The sequence below is a fragment of the Haliotis rufescens genome, unplaced genomic scaffold (genome assembly GCF_023055435.1).
Source record: "Haliotis rufescens isolate VD_foot unplaced genomic scaffold, xgHalRufe1.0.p SCAF_5, whole genome shotgun sequence".
Taxonomy (NCBI): domain Eukaryota; kingdom Metazoa; phylum Mollusca; class Gastropoda; order Lepetellida; family Haliotidae; genus Haliotis; species Haliotis rufescens.
This window is the reverse complement of record NW_025964223.1, coordinates 28,978,080-29,005,221: the sequence shown is the minus strand read 5'-3', so window position 1 is coordinate 29,005,221 and position 27,142 is coordinate 28,978,080. Positions and strand designations below refer to the sequence as shown.

Genomic DNA, 27,142 nt, shown 5'->3' with positions numbered 1-27,142 from the left:
GTGTAGGTGGACAATGCAGGTGTGGTGTAGGTGTATGATGTACAGGTGTGGTGTAGGTGTTTGATGTACAGGTGTGGTGTAGGTGGACAATGCAGGTGTGGTGTAGGTGTATGATGTACAGGTGTGGTGTAGGTGTATGATGTACAGGTGTGGTGTAGGTGGACAATGTTCAGGTGTGTTGTAGGTGGACAATGTACAGGAGTGGTGTAGGTGTATGATGTACAGGTGTGGTGTAGGTGTTTGATGTACAGGTGTGGTGTAGGTGGACAATGTTCAGGTGTGGTGTAGGTGGACAATGTTCACGTGTGGTGTAGGTGGACAATGTTCAGGTGTGGTGTAGGTGGACAATGTTCAGGTGTGGTGTAGGTGGACAATGTTCAGGTGTGGTGTAGGTGGACAATGTTCAGGTGTGGTGTAGGTGGACAATGTTCAGGTGTGGTGTAGGTGGACAATGTTCAGGTGTTGTGTAGGTGGACAATGTTCAGGTGTGGTGTAGGTGGACAATGTTGAGGTGTGGTGTAGGTGGACAATGTTCAGGTGTGGTGTAGGTGGACAATGTTCAGGTGTGGTGTAGGTGGACAATGTTCAGGCGTTGTGTAGCGGACAATGTACAGGTGTGGTCCATAAAGTGACTTCTTACAACATGGATAGGTTGCTAGGGACCAATCCTGACGAGGAATGCTAGCAGGGCATCAGGATAAGATGACTATTACATGTATGAGTTGTGTTAAGCTAAAGCAGTATAAACTGTCCACATGAAACAGGTATCATACAGTTATTGACATCTTATATATTATTCCATATATATTCCATCAGCTGAATAGGTCTGACCACTTGCCATGCAAACTTGCCCAGGTGTGGCAATCTTTGAAAAAATGTATGTTTTGAAAAACTAGGTTATCTTGTGTGTCCTGATGATCCTGATTTTGGTGTAGGTACGAGAAGGATGGCGAGGCATTGCTGGTGTTGCTGCCGTCGGAGGAGGATGCTATGGTGCAGCAGCTGCAGGACAAGAAGATACCTGTCAACAGAATCAAGTGAGCTCACCTTACATGTTGCATTAAGATTAACCTCTTCCACAATTACAGGAAAGTACAAGAAATCTTAAGCTATTATGGGGGCTACTTAAAGCACTATTACATCCAGGAGGATTACCTATGGATAGATCCCCACATCTACTCCCAGGTTTACAGGTGAGGGAACAACAGTCGTCTATTGTCAGCACAGGGAACTGTTGGTGTTGTCGTGATACAGATACATGGAGGAAAGGAAGTAAGCTGTTATCGGAAATTTTTTCAAAAGTTTCTTGACTTCGCAAGAAAAGTAATACTACATGCTTCATTCTTGTAAATGTGCATCTGCCTTGCCATTAGAGATGTCTGGGTGGAGCCAGTGCTGATAGTGTGTTTGTTGCAGGGTGAATGTTTGGGTGGAGCCAGTGCTGATAGTGTGTTTGTTGCAGGGTGAGTGTTTGGGTGGAGCCAGTGCTGATAATGTGTTTGTTGCAGGATGAGTGTTTGGGTGGAGCCAGTGCTGATAGTGTGTTTGTTGCAGGGTGAATGTTTGGGTGGAGCCAATGCTGTTAGTGTGTTTGTTGCAGGGTGAGTGTTTGGGTGGAGCCAGTGCTGATAGTGTGTTTGTTGCAGGGTGAATGTTTGGGTGGAGCCAGTGCTGATAGTGTGTTTGTTGCAGGGTGAATGTTTGGGTGGAGCCAGTGCTGATAGTGTGTTTGTTGCAGGGTGAGTGTTTGGGTGGAGCCAGTGCTGATAATGTGTTTGTTGCAGGATGAGTGTTTGGGTGGAGCCAGTGCTGATAGTGTGTTTGTTGCAGGGTGAATGTTTGGGTGGAGCCAATGCTGTTAGTGTGTTTGTTGCAGGGTGAGTGTTTGGGTGGAGCCAGTGCTGATAGTGTGTTTGGTGCAGGGTGAGTGTTTGGGTGGAGCCAATGCTGATAATGTGTTTGTTGCAGGATGAGTGTTTGGGTGGAGCCAATGCTGATAGTGTGTTTGTTGCAGGGTGAATGTTTGGGTGGAGCCAATGCTGTTAGTGTGTTTGTTGCAGAGTGAGTGTTTGGGCGGAGCCAATGCTGATAATGTGTTTGTTGCAGGATGAGTGTTTGGGTGGAGCCAGTGCTGATAGTGTGTTTGTTGCAGGGTGAATGTTTGGGTGGAGCCAGTGCTGATAGTGTGTTTGTTGCAGGGTGAATGTTTGGGTGGAGCCAGTGCTGATAGTGTGTTTTATGGAGCGTGAATGTTTGGGTGGAGCCAGTGCTGATAGTGTGTTTGTTGCAGGGTGAGTGTTTGGGTGGAGCCAGTGCTGATAGTGTGTTTGTTGCAGGGTGAGTGTTTGGGTGGAGCCAGTGCTGATAGTGTGTTTGTTGCAGGGTGAGTGTTTGGGTGGAGCCAGTGCTGATAGTGTGTTTGTTGCAGGGTGAGTGTTTGGGTGGAGCCAGTGCTGATAATGTGTTTGTTGCAGGATGAGTGTTTGGGTGGAGCCAGTGCTGATAGTGTGTTTGTTGCAGGGTGAATGTTTGGGTGGAGCCAATGCTGTTAGTGTGTTTGTTGCAGGGTGAGTGTTTGGGTGGAGCCAGTGCTGATAGTGTGTTTGTTGCAGGGTGAGTGTTTGGGTGGAGCCAGTGCTGATAGTGTGTTTGTTGCAGGGTGAATGTTTGGGTGGAGCCAGTGCTGATAGTGTGTTTGTTGCAGGGTGAATGTTTGGGTGGAGCCAGTGCTGATAGTGTGTTTTATGCAGCGTGAATGTTTGGGTGGAGCCAGTGCTGATAGTGTGTTTGTTGCAGGGTGAGTGTTTGGGTGGAGCCAGTGCTGATAGTGTGTTTGTTGCATGGTGAGTGTTTGGGTGGAGCCAGTGCTGATAGTGTGTTTGTTGCAGGGTGAGTGTTTGGGTGGAGCCAGTGCTGATAGTGTGTTTAATGCAACGTGAATGTTTGGGTGGAGCCAGTGCTGATAGTGTGTTTGTTGCATGGTGAGTGTTTGGGTGGAGCCAGTGCTGATAGTGTGTTTTATGCAGCGTGAATGTTTGGGTGGAGCCAGTGCTGATAGTGTGTTTGTTGCAGGGTGAGTGTTTGGGTGGAGCCAGTGCTGATGGTGTGTTTGGTGCAGGGTGAGTGTTTGGGTGGAGCCAGTGCTGATAATGTGTTTGTTGCAGGATGAGTGTTTGGGTTGAGCCAGTGCTGATAGTGTGTTTGTTGCAGCGTGAATGTTTGGGTGGAGCCAATGCTGTTAGTGTGTTTGTTGCAGGGTGAGTGTTTGGGTGGAGCCAGTGCTGATAGTGTGTTTGTTGCAGGGTGAATGTTTGGGTGGAGCCAGTGCTGATAGTGTGTTTGTTGCAGGGTGAGTGTTTGGGTGGAGCCAGTGCTGATAGTGTGTTTGTTGCAGGGTGAATGTTTGGGTGGAGCCAGTGCTGATAGTGTGTTTGTTTCAGGGTGAGTGTTTGGGTGGAGCCAGTGCTGATAATGTGTTTGTTGCAGGATGAGTGTTTGGGTGGAGCCAGTGCTGATAGTGTGTTTGTTGCAGGGTGAATGTTTGGGTGGAGCCAGTGCTGATAGTGTGTTTGTTGCAGGGTGAATGTTTGGGTGGAGCCAGTGCTGATAGTGTGTTTGTTGCAGGGTGAATGTTTGGGTGGAGCCAGTGCTGATAGTGTGTTTGTTTCAGGGTGAGTGTTTGGGTGGAGCCAGTGCTGATAGTGTGTTTGTTGCATGGTGAGTGTTTGGGTGGAGCCAGTGCTGATAGTGTGTTTTATGCAGCGTGAATGTTTGGGTGGAGCCAGTGCTGATAGTGTGTTTGTTGCAGGGTGAGTGTTTGGGTGGAGCCAGTGCTGATGGTGTGTTTGGTGCAGGGTGAGTGTTTGGGTGGAGCCAGTGCTGATAATGTGTTTGTTGCAGGATGAGTGTTTGGGTTGAGCCAGTGCTGATAGTGTGTTTGTTGCAGCGTGAATGTTTGGGTGGAGCCAATGCTGTTAGTGTGTTTGTTGCAGGGTGAGTGTTTGGGTGGAGCCAGTGCTGATAGTGTGTTTGTTGCAGGGTGAATGTTTGGGTGGAGCCAGTGCTGATAGTGTGTTTGTTGCAGGGTGAGTGTTTGGGTGGAGCCAGTGCTGATAGTGTGTTTGTTGCAGGGTGAATGTTTGGGTGGAGCCAGTGCTGATAGTGTGTTTGTTTCAGGGTGAGTGTTTGGGTGGAGCCAGTGCTGATAATGTGTTTGTTGCAGGATGAGTGTTTGGGTGGAGCCAGTGCTGATAGTGTGTTTGTTGCAGGGTGAATGTTTGGGTGGAGCCAGTGCTGATAGTGTGTTTGTTGCAGGGTGAATGTTTGGGTGGAGCCAGTGCTGATAGTGTGTTTGTTGCAGGGTGAATGTTTGGGTGGAGCCAGTGCTGATAGTGTGTTTTATGCAGCGTGAATGTTTGGGTGGAGCCAGTGCTGATAGTGTGTTTGTTGCAGGGTGAGTGTTTGGGTGGAGCCAGTGCTGATAGTGTGTTTGTTGCAGGGTGAGTGTTTGGGTGGAGCCAGTGCTGATAGTGTGTTTGTTGCATGGTGAGTGTTTGGGTGGAGCCAGTGCTGATAGTGTGTTTTATGCAGCGTGAATGTTTGGGTGGAGCCAGTGCTGATAGTGTGTTTGTTGCAGGGTGAGTGTTTGGGTGGAGCCAGTGCTGATGGTGTGTTTGTTGCAGGGTGAGTGTTTGGGTGGAGCCAATGCTGATAATGTGTTTGTTGCAGGATGAGTGTTTGGGTGGAGCCAGTGCTGATAGTGTGTTTGTTGCAGGGTGAATGTTTGGGTGGAGCCAATGCTGTTAGTGTGTTTGTTGCAGGGTGAGTGTTTGGGTGGAGCCAATGCTGATAATGTGTTTGTTGCAGGATGAGTGTTTGGGTGGAGCCAGTGCTGATAGTGTGTTTGTTGCAGGGTGAATGTTTGGGTGGAGCCAGTGCTGATAGTGTGTTTGTTGCAGGGTGAATGTTTGGGTGGAGCCAGTGCTGATAGTGTGTTTTATGCAGCGTGAATGTTTGGGTGGAGCCAGTGCTGATAGTGTGTTTGTTGCAGGGTGAGTGTTTGGGTGGAGCCAGTGCTGATAGTGTGTTTGTTGCAGGGTGAATGTTTGGGTGGAGCCAATGCTGTTAGTGTGTTTGTAGCAGGGTGAGTGTTTGGGTGGAGCCAGTGCTGATAATGTGTTTGTTGCAGGATGAGTGTTTGGGTGGAGCCAATGCTGATAGTGTGTTTGTTGCAGGGTGAATGTTTGGGTGGAGCCAGTGCTGATAGTGTGTTTGTTGCAGGGTGAATGTTTGGGTGGAGCCAGTGCTGATAGTGTGTTTTATGCAGCGTGAATGTTTGGGTGGAGCCAGTGCTGATAGTGTGTTTGTTGCAGGGTGAATGTTTGGGTGGAGCCAATGCTGTTAGTGTGTTTGTAGCAGGGTGAGTGTTTGGGTGGAGCCAGTGCTGATAATGTGTTTGTTGCAGGATGAGTGTTTGGGTGGAGCCAATGCTGATAGTGTGTTTGTTGCAGGGTGAATGTTTGGGTGGAGCCAGTGCTGATAGTGTGTTTAATGCAACGTGAATGTTTGGGTGGAGCCAGTGCTGATAGTGTGTTTGTTGCATGGTGAGTGTTTGGGTGGAGCCAGTGCTGATAGTGTGTTTTATGCAGCGTGAATGTTTGGGTGGAGCCAGTGCTGATAGTGTGTTTGTTGCAGGGTGAGTGTTTGGGTGGAGCCAGTGCTGATGGTGTGTTTGGTGCAGGGTGAGTGTTTGGGTGGAGCCAGTGCTGATAATGTGTTTGTTGCAGGATGAGTGTTTGGGTTGAGCCAGTGCTGATAGTGTGTTTGTTGCAGCGTGAATGTTTGGGTGGAGCCAATGCTGTTAGTGTGTTTGTTGCAGGGTGAGTGTTTGGGTGGAGCCAGTGCTGATAGTGTGTTTGTTGCAGGGTGAATGTTTGGGTGGAGCCAGTGCTGATAGTGTGTTTGTTGCAGGGTGAGTGTTTGGGTGGAGCCAGTGCTGATAGTGTGTTTGTTGCAGGGTGAATGTTTGGGTGGAGCCAGTGCTGATAGTGTGTTTGTTTCAGGGTGAGTGTTTGGGTGGAGCCAGTGCTGATAATGTGTTTGTTGCAGGATGAGTGTTTGGGTGGAGCCAGTGCTGATAGTGTGTTTGTTGCAGGGTGAATGTTTGGGTGGAGCCAGTGCTGATAGTGTGTTTGTTGCAGGGTGAATGTTTGGGTGGAGCCAGTGCTGATAGTGTGTTTGTTGCAGGGTGAATGTTTGGGTGGAGCCAGTGCTGATAGTGTGTTTGTTTCAGGGTGAGTGTTTGGGTGGAGCCAGTGCTGATAGTGTGTTTGTTGCATGGTGAGTGTTTGGGTGGAGCCAGTGCTGATAGTGTGTTTTATGCAGCGTGAATGTTTGGGTGGAGCCAGTGCTGATAGTGTGTTTGTTGCAGGGTGAGTGTTTGGGTGGAGCCAGTGCTGATGGTGTGTTTGGTGCAGGGTGAGTGTTTGGGTGGAGCCAGTGCTGATAATGTGTTTGTTGCAGGATGAGTGTTTGGGTTGAGCCAGTGCTGATAGTGTGTTTGTTGCAGCGTGAATGTTTGGGTGGAGCCAATGCTGTTAGTGTGTTTGTTGCAGGGTGAGTGTTTGGGTGGAGCCAGTGCTGATAGTGTGTTTGTTGCAGGGTGAATGTTTGGGTGGAGCCAGTGCTGATAGTGTGTTTGTTGCAGGGTGAGTGTTTGGGTGGAGCCAGTGCTGATAGTGTGTTTGTTGCAGGGTGAATGTTTGGGTGGAGCCAGTGCTGATAGTGTGTTTGTTTCAGGGTGAGTGTTTGGGTGGAGCCAGTGCTGATAATGTGTTTGTTGCAGGATGAGTGTTTGGGTGGAGCCAGTGCTGATAGTGTGTTTGTTGCAGGGTGAATGTTTGGGTGGAGCCAGTGCTGATAGTGTGTTTGTTGCAGGGTGAATGTTTGGGTGGAGCCAGTGCTGATAGTGTGTTTGTTGCAGGGTGAATGTTTGGGTGGAGCCAGTGCTGATAGTGTGTTTTATGCAGCGTGAATGTTTGGGTGGAGCCAGTGCTGATAGTGTGTTTGTTGCAGGGTGAGTGTTTGGGTGGAGCCAGTGCTGATAGTGTGTTTGTTGCAGGGTGAGTGTTTGGGTGGAGCCAGTGCTGATAGTGTGTTTGTTGCATGGTGAGTGTTTGGGTGGAGCCAGTGCTGATAGTGTGTTTTATGCAGCGTGAATGTTTGGGTGGAGCCAGTGCTGATAGTGTGTTTGTTGCAGGGTGAGTGTTTGGGTGGAGCCAGTGCTGATGGTGTGTTTGTTGCAGGGTGAGTGTTTGGGTGGAGCCAATGCTGATAATGTGTTTGTTGCAGGATGAGTGTTTGGGTGGAGCCAGTGCTGATAGTGTGTTTGTTGCAGGGTGAATGTTTGGGTGGAGCCAATGCTGTTAGTGTGTTTGTTGCAGGGTGAGTGTTTGGGTGGAGCCAATGCTGATAATGTGTTTGTTGCAGGATGAGTGTTTGGGTGGAGCCAGTGCTGATAGTGTGTTTGTTGCAGGGTGAATGTTTGGGTGGAGCCAGTGCTGATAGTGTGTTTGTTGCAGGGTGAATGTTTGGGTGGAGCCAGTGCTGATAGTGTGTTTTATGCAGCGTGAATGTTTGGGTGGAGCCAGTGCTGATAGTGTGTTTGTTGCAGGGTGAGTGTTTGGGTGGAGCCAGTGCTGATAGTGTGTTTGTTGCAGGGTGAATGTTTGGGTGGAGCCAATGCTGTTAGTGTGTTTGTAGCAGGGTGAGTGTTTGGGTGGAGCCAGTGCTGATAATGTGTTTGTTGCAGGATGAGTGTTTGGGTGGAGCCAATGCTGATAGTGTGTTTGTTGCAGGGTGAATGTTTGGGTGGAGCCAGTGCTGATAGTGTGTTTGTTGCAGGGTGAATGTTTGGGTGGAGCCAGTGCTGATAGTGTGTTTTATGCAGCGTGAATGTTTGGGTGGAGCCAGTGCTGATAGTGTGTTTGTTGCAGGGTGAATGTTTGGGTGGAGCCAATGCTGTTAGTGTGTTTGTAGCAGGGTGAGTGTTTGGGTGGAGCCAGTGCTGATAATGTGTTTGTTGCAGGATGAGTGTTTGGGTGGAGCCAATGCTGATAGTGTGTTTGTTGCAGGGTGAATGTTTGGGTGGAGCCAGTGCTGATAGTTTGTTTGTTGCAGGGTGAATGTTTGGGTGGAGCCAGTGCTGATAGTGTGTTTTATGCAGCGTGAATGTTTGGGTGGAGCCAGTGCTGATAGTGTGTTTGTTGCAGGGTGAGTGTTTGGGTGGAGCCAGTGCTGATAGTGTGTTTGTTGCATGGTGAATGTTTGGGTGGAGCCAGTGCTGATAGTGTGTTTGTTGCAGGGTGAATGTTTGGGTGGAGCCAGTGCTGATAGTGTGTTTAATGCAACGTGAATGTTTGGGTGGAGCCAGTGCTGATAGTGTGTTTGTTGCATGGTGAATGTTTGGGTGGAGCCAGTGCTGATAGTGTGTTTTATGCAGCGTGAATGTTTGGGTGGAGCCAGTGCTGATAGTGTGTTTGTTGCATGGTGAATGTTTGGGTGGAGCCAGTGCTGATAGTGTGTTTGTTGCATGGTGAGTGTTTGGGTGGAGCCAGTGCTGATGGTGTGTTTGTTGCAGGGTGAGTGTTTGGGTGGAGCCAGTGCTGATAGTGTGTTTTATGCAACGTGAATGTTTGGGTGGAGCCAGTGCTGATAGTGTGTTTGTTGCAGGGTGAATGTTTGGGTGGAGCCAGTGCTGATAGTGTGTTTGTTGCAGGGTGAGTGTTTGGGTGGAGCCAGTGCTGATAGTGTGTTTGTTGCAGGGTGAGTGTTTGGGTGGAGCCAGTGCTGATGGTTTGTTTGTTGCAGGGTGAGTGTTTGGGTGGAGCCAGTGCTGATAGTGTGTTTTATGCAACGTGAATGTTTGGGTGGAGCCAGTGCTGATAGTGTGTTTGTTGCAGGGTGAGTGTTTGGGTGGAGCCAATGCTGTTAGTGTGTGTGTTGCAGGGTGAATGTTTGGGTGGAGCCAGTGCTGATAGTGTGTTTGTTGCATGGTGAGTGTTTGGGTGGAGCCAGTGCTGATAGTGTGTTTGTTGCAGGGTGAGTGTTTGGGTGGAGCCAATGCTGATAGTGTGTTTGTTGCAGGGTGAACACCAAGAAGCTGAGCAGTGTGCAGCCCAAGCTGGAGTCGCTGTGTGCCGCTGAACCTGCACTGAAGGAGATTGCTCAGAGGGTGAGGAGGCCACACAGCCAGCACTGCTGGAGACAATATGGACCTGCTAAAACATCTTTGCTTCATGGTCATCTTGCAATATTAAAGAGAATATTCTGACGACATTGTTTGGGCTGTCGACTCACATGAGAAATATAAGGCTGAAAAAAAAAAGAATTGGTTCTCAGGCAATAGCTTTTGAAAATATCCTGCGGGCGGGTGGCTTTTTTTTTCTTTTTTTTTTTTCGGTGGGTACGATATAGTAAGAATCCGAATCCATATATTGTTGTGTAGGGGGATGGGGGTCGTCTTACTCACAGGGTTGAAGAGTTTGTTTTAATGGGGTTTTTCCCAAACGCAAACACATTAAGTACTGTGAGCATGTAACACCGGAAATTCCATGTCAGCAAATCTGTGCTGAAGTACGAAAATTAATCATGTAGTTACACTGTCTGGTTGTAAAAAGAGTTCATAATATTTCTGGATTTATATTTGTAATCTATTTTATTAATTTTATTCAACATTTCAATTCATTTCGGCGAAATTGTATGTGAAGTGATCAGAAGGTCGCACAATTCACCGTTATTTACTGCAACCACGGTCATATTACCACTATTGACGCCTAGAAACAAACTTTAGTGGATAGAGAATGGATATATATATATCATAAAAACCATACGTTGAAAGTCATTTTTGTTGTAGTTTGACTGTTATATGTCAACATGAAGTTTTCGCAAACGTGGCCATGGGAGCATCGACAGTAGTCGGTCAAATTCTTCAATACGAAAAAATATCCGGAAATAGGGATCATCTGAACCAAAGAGCTACGCTTATGGTTATTAATTTATTTCACATATATATAGTAAAGCTGCAACTTACATGAAATTGGAATAAATTATTCCTGATAAAATAATAGTTTCCGATACAATTCTTCTGCTCATTGTATCAAAATTCTTTAAAGTTATATTATTGGGTAATTTTTGACCGAATCACCAGTAGATTCTGAGAAACGTGTGTACAGCTGATTGCTGCTTAGTTTACGAGACAAGACAAACGGTAATCTTAATCTCTGCATATAAAACTATGCCAATCAGAACAGGAAATACAATTTAATCGGTAAATCATCATGTCTATTGATGTTTTATCTCAAATTTCAAGTTTGTATTGGCCAAGTTTAATTGTTATAATCAGTTCGTTTTCCTGAATTTGCTGAAGGGATACAATGTAATTTTTTTTGGCGCAAGACAAACACGTTTTTATTGCAAATGTAGGGACTTTGTATGCACTTGTGATGTGCTTCATTCCACTTTGCTTTATAGACAGGGTATATATTTTCCACTTTTTTTACGAGACAAATACACATGTAATATTTCTGTATATGAAACATTGTCCCGCATACAGTACACAAATACCATTGAATTTGTAAATCATCATGTCTGGTGATGTTTTATCGCAAATTTTATGTTTTCATTGACCAAATTTGAAAATATCAAAACAAGCACACAAACTCCTATTGCCGCCATGACCGTAACCATGATAACACACGAGATGTGCAGTAAAGCAGTGCGCATGAAAAGGGAAGTAACTGCACGTTATATTAGATCACATTGTTTTTATCCCCCTGACATATAAGGGGGGGGGGGGGATATAGCCATCAGTATGTCCGTCAGTCCGTCCGTCTGTAATCATTGTTTGTCCGGACCATATTTCCTAAACTGTACAACCTAGCTTCCCAAAACTTGGTACACTTACCAATCAGGCTCAGTAGTAGTGCCTTTGGCTATTTAGAGATTTTTAGAATTTTATATTTTTGTCGTTTCCATGGAAATATGATGAACTTTTAGGGTAGTGCTCTTGTCCGGACCAAATCTCCCGAACCATACAACTTAGCTTCTCAAAAGTTTTTACACCTATCAAGCAGGTTATGTAGTGGTGCCTTTGCTATTAACAGATTTTTTCTTTTTTTTTCTCTTTTCAATTTAACTTGATTGATGAACTAAGGGTAATGTCGTCGTCTGGAGCATATCTTCTAAACAATGCGACAGAGATTCACCAAACTTTATGCACATATCAATCATGTTCACTAGTAGTGCAGTTTGTCATTTATAGGTTTTAATCTTTTTAATTTGTAGCCCCGACATGCCACGTCGGGGGGATATGTCATCTTCGGATGACTCTTGTTAAGTATTGTAGCATTTCACTTTTGGGGTCGTTCGTCGAGATGTGGAATATTTAAGGATTTGATTTTTTTGGGTAAATGGAAATAAAAACGAAACATGCAGCAGACTTTGTGATGATGCGTCAGTGCCTGAGAGCCAAAAAAATATATATTTTTTTTTAGCCTAACATGGAACTATCCTTAGTCTATACAGTGATATTGACAGGGAAGGTGTGTGTGACTTGGTTATCAATGGTATTAGCATACTTGTAGACCTGTCTGTGATAGTGCTGTTGCTGGCCGGGGGATAGATGTATGCAACATTACTGTGATTCTGCTGGTGTATGTCACATGACACGTAATGTCACAGCTCACAACATTGTGTACATTTAGTGCAGGCCCTGCTTGAGGAAGCCATAATATGGTTTCCCATAGTTTCCCATAGTTTCTCTTGACTCATCAATGTGATCATGCAGAATCCTTTGTGTGTCAGTTGTGGAGGAGAAACAATCTGTTAGGGATGATTATGCATCCTTGCAAGGTGAATACAACAGGCGTTTGTTGCAGGCGTTCGTTGCCTACCTGCGTGGGGTCTTCCTTATGAGCAACAAGGCTGTGTTTGATGTCAGCAAGTTGGACATTGACAAATTTGCCAGGTAGGAGTTTTCAAGTATTTATGGAAAGACTCTCAATATGCAGTTTGTGCATGGTAAAGGTATTTCTATTTTAGAACACACAGCTGAAACCTAACATTTTATAAGAATAATTAAAAGGTTTCAACATAATAACATACTTCTTGATTCAAAGATGGGATATATATCCCCATTCTCCTATGTGTAGTTTCACATGATTTAAATTATCAATTATCAAAACATTAGTAGCAGGTAAACCGATACAATCATTCACCTGGCAGTCATTTCTTTGAATCTATATCTCACATGACTGCCATGTGTACTTTGTGCTTGTTTGGAACTTTTTTTTGTGAGTTCTGATTGAACAGATGGTTTGGTATTCAGATGTTTGGAACTTTTTATGGTGAGTTCTGATTGAACAGATGGTTTGGTATTCAGATGTTTGGAACTTTTTATGGTGAGTTCTGATTGAACAGATGGTTTGGTATTCAGATGTTTGGAACTATTTACTGTGTGTTCTGAACAAACAGATGGTTTGGTATTCAGATGTTTGGAACTATTTTCCATGAGTTCTGATTGAACAGATGGTTAGGTATTCAGATGTTTGGAACTATTTACTGTGTGTTCTGAACAAACAGATGGTTTGGTATTCAGATGTTTGGGACTATTTACCATATGTTCTGATTGAACAGATGGTTTGGTATTCAGATGTTTGGAACTGTTTACCATGTGTTCTAAATGAACAGATGGTTTGGTATTCAGATGTTTGGAACTATTGACTGTATGTTCTGAATGAACAGATGGTTTAGTATTCAGATGTTTGGGACTATTTACCATGTGTTCTAAATGAACAGATGGTGTGGTATTCAGATGTTTGGAACTGTTTACCATGTGTTCTAAATGAACACATGGTTTAGTATTCAGATGTTTGGAACTATTTACCTTGTGTTCTAAATGAACATATGGTTTGGTATTCAGATGCTTGGGACTATTTACCATGTGTTGTGAATGAACAGGTGGTTTGGTATTCAGATGTTTGGGACTATTTACCATGAGTTCTGAATGAACAGATGTTTGGTATTCACAGGTTTGGAACTATTTACCGTGTGTTCTGAATGAACAGATGGTTTAGTATTCAGATGTTTGGAACTATTTACCTTGTCTCCTGAATGAACAGATGGTTTGGTATTCAGATGTTTGGAACTATTTACCATGTGTTCTGAATCAACAGATGGTTTGGTATTCAGATGTTTGGAACTATTTACCATGTGTTGTGAATGAACAGATGGTTTGGTATTCAGATGTTTGGAACTATTTATCATGAGTTCTGATTGAACAGATGGTTTGGTATTCTGATGTTTGGAACTATTTACCATGTGTTGTGAATGAACAGATGGTTTGGTATTCAGATGTTTGGAACTATTTACCATGTGTTCTGAATGAACAGATGGTTTAGTATTCAGATGTTTGGAACTATTGACTGTATGTTCTGAATGAACAGATGGTTTAGTATTCAGATGTTTGGAACTGTTTACCATGTGTTGTGAATGAACAGATGGTTTGGTATTCAGATGTTTGGAACTATTTACCATGTGTTGTGAATGAACAGATGGTTTGGTATTCAGATGTTTGGAACTATTTACCATGTGTTCTGAATGAACAGATGGTTTAGTATTCAGATGTTTGGAACTATTGACTGTATGTTCTGAATGAACAGATGGTTTAGTATTCAGATGTTTGGAACTATTTACCATGTGTTCTGAATGAACAGATGGTTTGGTATTCTGATGTTTGGAACTATTTACCATGTGTTCTGAATCAACAGATGGTTTGGTATTCAGATGTTTGGGACTATTTACCATATGTTCTGAATCAACAGATGATTTGGTATTCAGATGTTTGGAACTGTTTACCATGTGTTCTAAATGAACAGATGGTTTGGTATTCAGATGTTTGGAACTATTGACTGTATGTTCTGAATGAACAGATGGTTTAGTTTTCAGATGTTTGGAACTATTTACCATGTGTTCTAAATGAACAGATGGTTTGGTATTCAGATGTTTGGAACTTTTTATCATGTGTTCTAAATGAACAGATGGTTTGGTATTCAGATGTTTGGAACTATTGACTGTATCTTCTGAATGAACAGATGGTTTAGTATTCAGATGTTTGGATCTATTTACCATGTGTTCTAAATGAACAGATGGTTTGGTATTCAGATGTTTGGAACTATTTACCATGTGTCCTAAATCAACAGATGGTTTGGTATTCAGATGTTTGGGACTATTTACCATGTGTTCTGAATAAACAGATGGTTTGGTATTCAGATGTTTGGGACTATTTACCATGTGTTCTCAATGAACAGATGGTTTGGTATTCAGATGTTTGGAACTATTTACCATGTGTTCTGAATGAACAGATGGTGTGGTATTCTGATGTTTGGAACTATTTACCATGTGTTCTGAATGAACAGATGGTTTGGTATTCAGATGTTTGGGACTATTTACCATATGTTCTGAATGAACAGATGATTTGGTATTCAGATGTTTGGAACTGTTTACCATGTGTTGTGAATGAACAGATGGTTTGGTATTCAGATGTTTGGAACTATTTACCATGTGTTGTGAATGAACAGATGGTTTAGTATTCAGATGTTTGGAACTATTTACCATGTGTTCTGAATAAACAGATGGTTTGGTTTTCAGATGTTTGGGACTATTTACCATGTGTTCTCAATGAACAGATGGTTTGGTATTCAGATGTTTGGAACTATTTACCATGTGTTCTGAATGAACAGATGGTGTGGTATTCAGATGTTTGGAACTATTTATCAAGAGTTCTGAATGAACAGATGGTTTGGTATTCTGATGTTTTGAACTATTTACCATGTGTTGTGAATCAACAGATGGTTTGGTATTCAGATGTTTGGGACTATTTACCATATGTTCTGAATCAACAGATGATTTGGTATTCAGATGTTTGGAACTGTTTACCATGTGTTGTGAATGAACAGATGGTTTGGTATTCAGATGTTTGGAACTATTTACCATGTGTTCTGAATGAACAGATGGTTTGGTATTCAGATGTTTGGAACTATTGACTGTATGCTCTGAATGAACAGATGGTTTAGTATTCAGATGTTTGGAACTATTTACCATGTGTTCTAAATGAACAGATGGTTTGGTATTCAGATGTTTGGAACTGTTTACCATGTGTTCTAAATGAACACATGGTTTAGTATTCAGATGTTTGGAACTATTTACCTTGTGTTCTAAATGAACATATGGTTTGGTATTCAGATGCTTGGGACTATTTACCATGTGTTGTGAATGAACAGATGGTTTGGTATTCAGATGTTTGGGACTATTTACCATGAGTTCTGAATGAACAGATGTTTGGTATTCACAGGTTTGGAACTATTTACCGTGTGTTCTGAATGAACAGATGGTTTAGTATTCAGATGTTTGGAACTATTTACCTTGTCTCCTGAATGAACAGATGGTTTGGTATTCAGATGTTTGGAACTATTTACCATGTGTTGTGAATGAACAGATGGTTTGGTATTCATAAGTTTGGAACTATTTACCATGTGTTGTTAATGAACAGATGGTTTGGTATTCAGATGTTTGGGACTATTTACCATGTGTTCTGAATGAACAGATGGTTTGGTATTCAGATGTTTGGAACTATTTACCATGTGTCCTGAATGAACAGATGGTTTGGTATTCTGATGTTTGGAACTATTTACCATGTGTCCTGAATCAACAGATGGTTTGGTATTCAGATGTTTGGAACTATTGACTGTATGTTCTGAATGAACAGATGGTTTAGTATTCAGATGTTTGGAACTATTTACCATGTGTTCTAAATGAACAGATGGTTTGGTATTCAGATGTTTGGAACTATTTATCATGTGTTCTAAATGAACAGATGGTTTAGTATTCAGATGTTTGGAACTATTGACTGTATGTTCTGAATGAACAGATGGTTTAGTATTCAGATGTTTGGAACTGTTTACCATGTGTTCTAATTGAACAGATGGTTTGGTATTCAGATGTTTGGAACTATTTACCATGTGTTCTGAATGAACAGATGGTTTGGTATTCAGATGTTTGGAACTATTTACCATGTGTTCTGAATGAACAGATGGTGTGGTATTCAGATGTTTGGAACTATTTATCGTGAGTTCTGATTGAACAGATGGTTTGGTATTCTGATGTTTGGAACTATTTACCATGTGTTGTGAATGAACAGATGGTTTGTTATTCAGATGTTTGGAACTATTTACCATGTGTTCTGAATGAACAGATGGTTTGGTATTCAGATGTTTGGAACTATTGACTGTATCTTCTGAATGAACAGATGGTTTAGTATTCAGATGTTTGGAACTATTTACCATGTGTTCTGAATGAACAGATGGTTTGGTATTCTGATGTTTGGAACTATTTACCATGTTTTCTGAATCAACAGATGGTTTGGTATTCAGATGTTTGGGACTATTTACCATATGTTCTGAATCAACAGATGATTTGGTATTCAGATGTTTGGAACTGTTTACCATGTGTTCTAAATGAACAGATGGTTTGGTATTCAGATGTTTGGAACTATTGACTGTATGTTCTGAATGAACAGATGGTTTAGTATTCAGATGTTTGGAACTATTTACCATGTGTTCTAAATGAACAGATGGTTTGGTATTCAGATGTTTGGAACTGTTTATCATGTGTTCTAAATGAACAGATGGTTTGGTATTCAGATGTTTGGAACTATTGACTGTATCTTCTGAATCAACAGATGGTTTAGTATTCAGATGTTTGGATCTATTTACCATGTGTTCTAAATGAACAGATGGTTTGGTATTCAGATGTTTGGAACTATTTACCATGTGTCCTGAATCAACAGATGGTTTTTGTATTCATAAGTTTGGAACTATTTACCATGTGTTGTGAATGAACAGATGGTTTGGTATTCAGATGTTTGCGACTATTTACCATGTGTTCGGAATGAACAGATGGTTTGGTATTCAGATGTTTGGGACTAATTACCATGTGTTCTGAATAAACAGATGGTTTGGTTTTCAGATGTTTGGGACTATTTACCATGTGTTCTGAATCAACAGATGGTTTAGTATTCAGATGTTTGGAACTATTTACCTTGTGTTCTAAATGAACATATGGTTTGGTATTCAGATGCTTGGGACTATTTACCATGTGTTGTGAATGAACAGGTGGTTTGGTATTCAGATGTTTGGGACTATTTACCATGAGTTCTGAATGAACAGATGTTTGGTATTCACAGGTTTGGAACTATTTACCGTGTGTTCTGAATGAACAGATGGTTTAGTATTCAGATGTTTGGAACTATTTACCTTGTCTCCTGAATGAACAGATGGTTTGGTATTCAGATGTTTGGAACTATTTACCATGTGTTGTGAATGAACAGATGGTTTGGTATTCATAAGTTTGGAACTATTTACCATGTGTTGTTAATGAACAGATGGTTTGGTATTCAGATGTTTGGGACTATTTACCATGTGTTCTGAATGAACAGATGGTTTGGTATTCAGATGTTTGGAACTATTTACCATGTGTCCTGAATGAACAGATGGTTTGGTATTCTGATGTTTGGAACTATTTACCATGTGTCCTGAATCAACAGATGGTTTGGTATTCAGATGTTTGGAACTATTGACTGTATGTTCTGAATGAACAGATGGTTTAGTATTCAGATGTTTGGAACTGTTTACCATGTGTTCTAATTGAACAGATGGTTTGGTATTCAGATGTTTGGAACTATTTACCATGTGTTCTGAATGAACAGATGGTTTGGTATTCAGATGTTTGGAACTATTTACCATGTGTTCTGAATGAACAGATGGTGTGGTATTCAGATGTTTGGAACTATTTATCGTGAGTTCTGATTGAACAGATGGTTTGGTATTCTGATGTTTGGAACTATTTACCATGTGTTGTGAATGAACAGATGGTTTGTTATTCAGATGTTTGGAACTATTTACCATGTGTTCTGAATGAACAGATGGTTTGGTATTCAGATGTTTGGAACTATTGACTGTATGTTCTGAATGAACAGATGGTTTAGTATTCAGATGTTTGGAACTATTTACCATGTGTTCTAAATGAACAGATGGTTTGGTATTCAGATGTTTGGAACTGTTTATCATGTGTTCTAAATGAACAGATGGTTTGGTATTCAGATGTTTGGAACTATTGACTGTATCTTCTGAATCAACAGATGGTTTAGTATTCAGATGTTTGGATCTATTTACCATGTGTTCTAAATGAACAGATGGTTTGGTATTCAGATGTTTGGAACTATTTACCATGTGTCCTGAATCAACAGATGGTTTTTGTATTCATAAGTTTGGAACTATTTACCATGTGTTGTGAATGAACAGATGGTTTGGTATTCAGATGTTTGCGACTATTTACCATGTGTTCGGAATGAACAGATGGTTTGGTATTCAGATGTTTGGGACTATTTACCATGTGTTCTGAATAAACAGATGGTTTGGTTTTCAGATGTTTGGGACTATTTACCATGTGTTCTGAATCAACAGATGGTTTGGTATTCAGATGTTTGGAACTATTTACCATGTGTTCTGAATGAACAGATGGTGTGGTATTCAGATGTTTGGAACTATTTATCGTGAGTTCTGATTGAACAGATGGTTTGGTATTCTGATGTTTGGAACTATTTACCATGTGTTCTGAATGAACAGATGGTTTGGTATTCAGATGTTTGGAACTATTTACCATGTGTTCTGAATGAACAGATGGTGTGGTATTCAGATGTTTGGAACTATTTATCATGAGTTCTGATTGAACAGATGGTTTAGTATTCAGATGTTTGGAACTATTTACCATGTGTTGTGAATGAACAGATGGTTTGGTATTCAGATGTTTGGAACTATTTACCATGTGTTCTAAATGAACAGATGGTTTAGTATTCAGATGTTTGGAACTATTGACTGTATGTTCTGAATGAACAGATGATTTAGTATTCAGATGTTTGGAACTATTTACCATGTGTTCTGAATGAACAGATGGTTTGGTATTCAGATGTTTGGAACTATTTACTGTGTTTTCTGAATAAACAGATGGTTTGGTATTCAGATGTTTGGAACTATTTACCGTGTGTTCTGAATGAACAGATGGTTTGGTATTCATACAGAACCATATCTCACCATAGTAAGCACACATTCCCTTTTCCACACCTTTTCAGGTGTGACATTGAACACACATAACTTACACCTGATGTGTGATATGGTATCTCTGGTTGACAGACCCCAATGGAGTATTCTCTAAAGGCTTTTTGTGAGTAAGTGATATGTGGGAGTTACAGCAAACATTCCTTTGCTTCAGATCGCTGGGCTTGGCTGTTGTGCCGCGAGTGAGATTCTTGCAGCGAGATCAGAAGCGGCGCCAGGAACGACTTCAAGACAAGCATCAGGAAAAGCAGAAGACAAGTACCAAGGTGTTGATGAGGGCCACACATGCCGCCACTGGGACATCAGGGAGGGAGGGTCGTCCTGAGGGCTCCTCCAGCGCTTCATCGGGGGATGAGGATGAGGGCAATCTGCAGCAGATAATTCAAAGAAAGTTTAATGAGTCGTCTACTAGCATGCAGGGAAATCAACACGTTTTGAAATCTTTGATAAGTAATAGGACTTCTGATACATCAGAAAGTGAGGATGGTGAAACAGACAAAGATGAAAGTGAAGACAGTGATGTTGAGTCTCATTCTGATGATGATTCAGAGGAAGAAAGTGAAGACAGTGATGTAGAGTCTCATTCAGATAAAGAGGCAGAAAGGACTAACATGAATGCTAAAGTCAAGTCTCGGAAGACTGATCGTAGTGTACCTTTTAGATTTGATGTGGATGACGACGATGATCTGTTTAGAGTTAAACGCACAATACATGTGGAGGATGAAGACAGTGAGGATGAGGTACGGCAAAAAGTGCAGTTTGGTTTTATGTGGGTTCGGATGCTTTACAATATCAACATTGCTTATATTTCTTTGTTCGCCAGTAGTGGTCAGATATACTGTAGACCTGTGATGGTCACTGCACGGGGAGGCTGTGAGGGGTGAAGTCACTGTAGTTATGTCGCCAGTAGTGGTCAGATATACTGTAGACCTTTGATGGCACAGACAGGGGGAGACTGTGAGGGGGGGAGGCTGTGAGGGGTGAAGTCACTGTAGTTATGTTGCCAGTAGTCGTCAGATATACTGTAGACCTGTGATGGTCACTGCAGGGGGAGACTGAGGAGTGATGTCACTGTACTTATGTCGCCAGTAGTGGTCAGATATACTGTAGACCTGTGATGGTCACTGCAGGGGGAGACTGTGAGGAGTGATGTCACTGTAGTTATGTTGCCAGTAGTGGTCAGATATACTGTAGACCTGTGACGGTCACTGCAGGGGGAGACTGTGAGGGGTGAAGTCACTGTAGTTATGTTGCCAGTAGTGGTCAGATATACTGTAGACCTGTGATGGTCACTGCAGGGGGAGACTGTGAGGGGTGATGTCACTGTAGTTATGTTGCCACTAGTGGTCAGATATACTGTAGACCTGTGATGGTCACTGCAGGGGGAGACTGTGAGGGGTGAAGTCACTGTAGTTATGTTGCCAGTAGTGGTCAGATATACTGTAGACCTGTGATGGTCACTGCAGAGGGAGACTGTGAGGGGTGATGTCACTGTAGTTATGTTGCCAGTAGTGGTCAGATATACTGTAGACCTGTGATGGTCACTGCAGGGGGAGACTGTGAGGAGTGATGTCACTGTAGTTATGTTGCCAGTAGTGGTCAGATATACTGTAGACCTGTGATGGTCACTGCAGGGGGAGACTGTGAGGAGTGATGTCACTGTAGTTATGTTGCCAGTAGTGGTCAGATATACTGTAGGCCTGTGATGGTCACTGCAGGGGGAGACTGTGAGGAGTGATGTCACTGTAGTTATGTTGCCAGTAGTGGTCAGATATACTGTAGACCTGTGATGGTCACTGCAGGGGGAGACTGTGAGGAGTGATGTCACTGTAGTTATGTCGCCAGTAGTGGTCAGATATACTGTAGACCTGTGATGGTCACTGCAGGGGGAGACTGTGAGGAGTGATGTCACTGTAGTTATGTTGCCAGTAGTGGTCAGATATACTGTAGACCTGTGACGGTCACTGCAGGGGGAGACTGTGAGGGGTGAAGTCACTGTAGTTATGTTGCCAGTAGTGGTCAGATATACTGTAGACCTGTGATGGTCACTGCAGGGGGAGACTGTGAGGGGTGATGTCACTGTAGTTATGTTGCCAGTAGTGGTCAGATATACTGTAGACCTGTGATGGTCACTGCAGGGGGAGACTGTGAGGAGTGATGTCACTGTAGTTATGTTGCCAGTAGTGGTCAGATATACTGTAGACCTGTGATGGTCACTGCAGGGGGAGACTGTGAGGAGTGATGTCACTGTAGTTATGTTGCCAGTAGTGGTCAGATATACTGTAGGCCTGTGATGGTCACTGCAGAGGGAGACTGTGAGGGGTGATGTCACTGTAGTTATGTTGCCAGTAGTGGTCAGATATACTGTAGACCTGTGATGGTCACTGCAGAGGGAGACTGTGAGGGGTGATGTCACTGTAGTTATGTTGCCAGTAGTGGTCAGATATACTGTAGACCTGTGATGGTCACTGCAGGGGGAGACTGTGAGGAGTGATGTCACTGTAGTTATGTTGCCAGTAGTGGTCAGATATACTGTAGACCTGTGATGGTCACTGCAGGGGGAGACTGTGAGGAGTGATGTCACTGTAGTTATGTTGCCAGTAGTGGTCAGATATACTGTAGGCCTGTGATGGTCACTGCAGGGGGAGACTGTGAGGAGTGATGTCACTGTAGTTATGTTGCCAGTAGTGGTCAGATATACTGTAGACCTGTGATGGTCACTGCAGGGGGAGACTGTGAGGAGTGATGTCACTGTAGTTATGTCGCCAGTAGTGGTCAGATATACTGTAGACCTGTGATGGTCACTGCAGGGGGAGACTGTGAGGAGTGATGTCACTGTAGTTATGTTGCCAGTAGTGGTCAGATATACTGTAGACCTGTGACGGTCACTGCAGGGGGAGACTGTGAGGGGTGAAGTCACTGTAGTTATGTTGCCAGTAGTGGTCAGATATACTGTAGACCTGTGATGGTCACTGCAGGGGGAGACTGTGAGGGGTGATGTCACTGTAGTTATGTTGCCAGTAGTGGTCAGATATACTGTAGACCTGTGATGGTCACTGCAGGGGGAGACTGTGAGGAGTGATGTCACTGTAGTTATGTTGCCAGTAGTGGTCAGATATACTGTAGACCTGTGATGGTCACTGCAGGGGGAGACTGTGAGGAGTGATGTCACTGTAGTTATGTTGCCAGTAGTGGTCAGATATACTGTAGGCCTGTGATGGTCACTGCAGGGGGAGACTGTGAGGAGTGATGTCACTGTAGTTATGTTGCCAGTAGTGGTCAGATATACTGTAGACCTGTGATGGTCACTGCAGGGGGAGACTGTGAGGAGTGATGTCACTGTAGTTATGTCGCCAGTAGTGGTCAGATATACTGTAGACCTGTGATGGTCACTGCAGGGGGAGACTGTGAGGAGTGATGTCACTGTAGTTATGTTGCCAGTAGTGGTCAGATATACTGTAGACCTGTGATGGTCACTGCAGGGGGAGAATGTGAGGAGTGATGTCACTGTAGTTATGTTGCCAGTAGTGGTCAGATATACTGTAGACCTGTGATGGTCACTGCAAGGGGTTGATGCATGTAGTGGCAGTGATGGATAGGCAGTGATGGAGAGGCAGTGATGGAGACTGTTGGGGTGGAGTCACTGGGTATCCTGTATCACCAGTAGTGATCAGATATTTTTTTCGGCAGATGGTGACGAGGAAGAAAGAAAGCCTTGCCAAGAAGAAACCCACAACGAAAGCAAAAGCTGTAAAGAAACTGCTTAAGAAAAACATCCAACTTAATACCAAGGTCAAGTTTGATGAAGCAGGGGAGGTAATCAAACTTTTGTTGTTAAATGACATTGTTTCAGCTACAGAATATTATAACTTTCTGTTTAATTTAGTTGCATTTAGAGACACAAAGACTTGACCATGAGAGCATAACTTCAGAGTATACAAATCATGTGACTTTGACACTCAGAATTCACTTGCGATTTGTAACGGTGAATACATATTTGCAATCTTTAAAGGTGCATTCTACTTAAACATATATGTATTTTCTATTCATGGAAGAAAGAGTTCAACTATTGTGTGAGTGTTTAGGTTCTGATGCGAATTGCTGAAATTAGGCTATGTTTTACCTTACCTGATGCTACACAGTGCTTTAGCTTCCCTACCTTATGCAATCAGACAGTACTGGAACGAAGAGACAGTTGAAACATTCTACAGCCCGTGCCTAGGCATCCACAAGTTATCCCCCTTGGCCACTACTCCCACATAGTCTTCACTGTATGACAGCAGGCGTGGACAGTGGCGCCAAACGGTAAGGTGGGGGAGGCGGACACAGTCCAGGTGGGCCTAGTAAGTGTAGCATCAGTATAAAGACATTGCATTTAATCAGAAATGCTCATGTTTTACCATACCTGACACTACACTATAAGTTGTAGCAGGATCACGAGGGGTACATGGGGTTTTATGCGTCGCGTGTTAGGTTTTATACCACGAGCCGGAGGCATAACCCGCCTGCCTTACAGACAGACATATTATTGGAACTGAGTTCTACTTACCTTGTATTGTCATCAATCTTTGACTTCAGGTGGTGTTACCTCCATGTATCCTTTCCCTGCTTGATGTATCCTCTTGTTTGTGGTTTATAGGTTGGTATTTCGTTTTTGTTCATTGTTCATCGTAACTTAGCACATTTCACACCTTGGTCACCATTTTAACTTATCAGTACTCTCACGTTGATGAAGTTGCGTGTAAATGTTGTTTTTCCAAAAGTTTTCTTAAGCTATTGGTAAATCTCTCATCTCTTGGTATAATTCCTATTAATTAGGGATATTATGCTTTTGGTTTGCTAGCAGTCGCTCTTCACTCTCTGGTTGTGTTTGAGTGTTTGGTTCCCCTGTTCTTCTTGTAACAGACCGCCTCCGTGGTCTAGTGGTAGAGCGTCCGCTGGAGAGAGGAAGGTCCGGGGTTCGATCCCCGACCGCGTCATACCAAAAGACGTTAAAAGATGGTACTTGTTGTTACCCTGTCTGGCTTTCGGTGTTAAGGGGTAAAACAAGGACTGGTCGGCTCGGAGTCCGTATACTGTGTCTGAGTGGGGTATTCATGTTAAACTGCGGCATGGTATCTCAGTGAGCTAGCACTATAAATCGACATCAGTCCAGACTAGTATAAGCAGCCACACAAACACACACACGTACATGCACGTCGCTATATAGGTGCAATAATCTTGGACGCGACGTTAAACCCCATTTCACCTCACCTCTTCTTGTGACATGTTTTACTTCATATGTAATTCTGGTCCTTTCACTTATGCGCTGTTACATTTCTATGCAGAATATTTGTTTGTTTTGTTTATTTGTTGTTTAATGCCACACTCAGCAATATCCCTCTATATGACGGTGATCTGTAAATAATCGAGTCTGGACCAGACAATCCAGTTGTTGACATCATGATCATCTATCCACGCAATTGGGATACGATGACGTGCATCAACCAAGTCAGCAAGCCTGACCAACCAATCCTGTTAGTCACCTCTTATGACAAGCACAGTCACTTTTTACGGCAAGCATGGGTTCCTGAAGACCTATTCTACTCTGGATTCACAGAATGTATTCTATGCGTAGTACTTTATGTAAACGTCACAAGTCTTTTTCGGCCCTAGAAACAGCTTGCTAAAAGGAAGAAGATGCTGGTCCTTCTCCGTCGTTACCGACCTCTCCTCCTCCGTAGGATCCAGCCCCTCCGCCTTCAGATCCGACTACGCCGACGACGGTTGTTCAGGGCCTCGTTCCCACCTCCCATCACTTGGTGTTTTAATCCTACTGCCATTCATGTGTTTGGGGAGCAACTTCTTCAACATCGTCCAGACGACCTGCTCTTACCACCCAGACGCTCGCCAGTCCCCAGATCATCGTTCCCAGGCCTCTTCGGATGCTTCATCCCGCTGGTCTACTGGTTCCCGTCGCGTTCCCCTACTCCTGATGACAACCCAGATGCTTTTGGCAAGTTCCGTTGCCAGCTGTCGCGAGAAAAAGTCACCAAGTGTCGCTATGTTTTGCTGGACCGTCGCCAGCATGGCATCAGACCGTCAGCTGCTCCTTCACCTCATACTGATATCCGCCAACCTTCACCTACTCAGCATTACCGCTCCTTTCTACGGACTTTGCCAACATCTCGCCTCCCATTGATGAAGATGTTTGGATGCTCGTCGGCATTTCTAAACCAAGTACATCGATTCCCACGACAGTTTCGCAATTTGGTCTGATGGATGCATCTCTTCATCACTCCCTTTATCCACTGTCGGCGGTGGCTTCTGCCAACTCGGCCATACAAGACTGTTTGGGCAAGCATCTCTCTGAGGCTAAGGATCAGCTCTTTTCGGCGTTAGACTAGCAACAGCAACAGCTTTTACACATGTCTAATGCTCCAATACTGCCTTGCATCCATCACCATCGCTAAACACTCGGCCTTAATCAAACAGTCTTCCTGGGACCCATCCTTCAAGATCGAATTGATGCGCCAATGAGCAACCACCAATTGCCAGTGTACGTGTCTTCAGTCCCGGGCCCAGCTGCTTTGGAGGTTGATGGCCTTGCTCTGTCGTGGGTCAGCCTTAGCGCATACACTTCTTCTCCGCCAGGTCCTTCACAAAGCGGCCGAGACCTGTCTTCTGGAGTTGGACGTGCCTTACTGGCCGACAAGTCCGGATTAGTGTGTTTTTTCACCCTCTTTCGTGCCGGATGCGGATGCCTTGCATTTACCCAAATATTCTCTCTGCCTCCAGACCACCATTCTGTTCTGAATTGCCTTGACCTGCTTCCTATTCCCTTACCTGCCTTACTGGGAACCGCTATCTTGCAGTCGCCTGAAGGGTTCCTTGTTGAATGGTTTTGTTGTACTTCTTCAGTGTACTTCAGTGTGCCGCTCCTCACGGTAAGCCCACCTTCCATGGTAATCCCACAAATAAAGCGTCTGGTAAGGTAAAACATGAGCATTTCTGATTAAATGCAATGTTTTTATACTTACCTGACGCTACACCTGACTGCGTCCACCTCCTCCACCTTACCGTTTGGTGCCACTGTCTATGCCTGCTGTCATACAGTGAAGAATATGAGGGAGTAGGGCCAAGGGGAATAACTCATGGATAGCCAAGGGGAATAAGTCATGGATACCGAGGCACGGATTGTAGTCTGTTTCAACTATCTCTTTGTGTGTCAGGTAAGTATAAAAACATTGCATTTAATCAGAAATGCTCCTTTATGCTGGGTCTTGAATCTCCCCATGCACGATAAAACCCACATATATTTAATTAACATGATATCCATTTCACAAAGCTGATTGTAATGTTTTTCAAATCCATGTTAGAGAAAAAGGTTATACTTATGATGAAAGATTTTCATGTGCTGTGAATATGATGAGATTTCTTAGCTTCGTTCTTCATTTCATCAGATTTTTCAGAATGCATCACACACTCCCATTAATTTTACAATTCCCTGTGGTTCTTTTTTATTGAAATACCAGTGTCACTGATAGGCAGGACAGTGAATTGTTCAGGGAGACCATTTTGGCTGCCATCATGATATTTGGACCTATTCCAGGTCAGAGGTATTGTATTTTGAATGCTGAAGGACTTTTCATTGTAGGAAGTTTCTGACATCTACAAGAAGCCACAAGTGAAAAAGATATTTGAAGATGATGATGACTTGGGGGGAATCAACATTGCTGCTGCTAGACAGAGATTACAGGAAGAAGACAAGTTTGATAAACAGTTACACCGAGAAAAAGTCAAACAGAAACACAGGGTAGGTCAAACAGTTACACAGAGACAGAGACAGTCAAACAGAAACAGGATGGGTTGGTATCAGTTACACTGAGAGGTCAAGCAAAACACAGGGTGGGTTGGTATCAGTTACACTGAGA

General features: G+C 43.3%; 1 protein-coding gene across 2 annotated transcripts in view; it reads left to right on the top strand.

Moving 5' to 3' along the window:
- The window catches only part of LOC124116892 (probable ATP-dependent RNA helicase DDX10), a 90,209-nt gene that overhangs the window by 47,083 nt on the left and 15,984 nt on the right, over nucleotides 1–27,142 (top strand). For both annotated transcript variants that reach the window (XM_048383814.1, XM_048383813.1), the window contains exons 11-16: nucleotides 936–1,037; nucleotides 9,145–9,232; nucleotides 11,937–12,025; nucleotides 19,384–19,969; nucleotides 22,920–23,045; nucleotides 26,866–27,024. In XM_048383814.1, coding sequence (XP_048239771.1) covers nucleotides 936–1,037; nucleotides 9,145–9,232; nucleotides 11,937–12,025; nucleotides 19,384–19,969; nucleotides 22,920–23,045; nucleotides 26,866–27,024 — 1,150 coding nt within the window. The remainder of the gene's footprint in view (nucleotides 1–935; nucleotides 1,038–9,144; nucleotides 9,233–11,936; nucleotides 12,026–19,383; nucleotides 19,970–22,919; nucleotides 23,046–26,865; nucleotides 27,025–27,142) is intronic.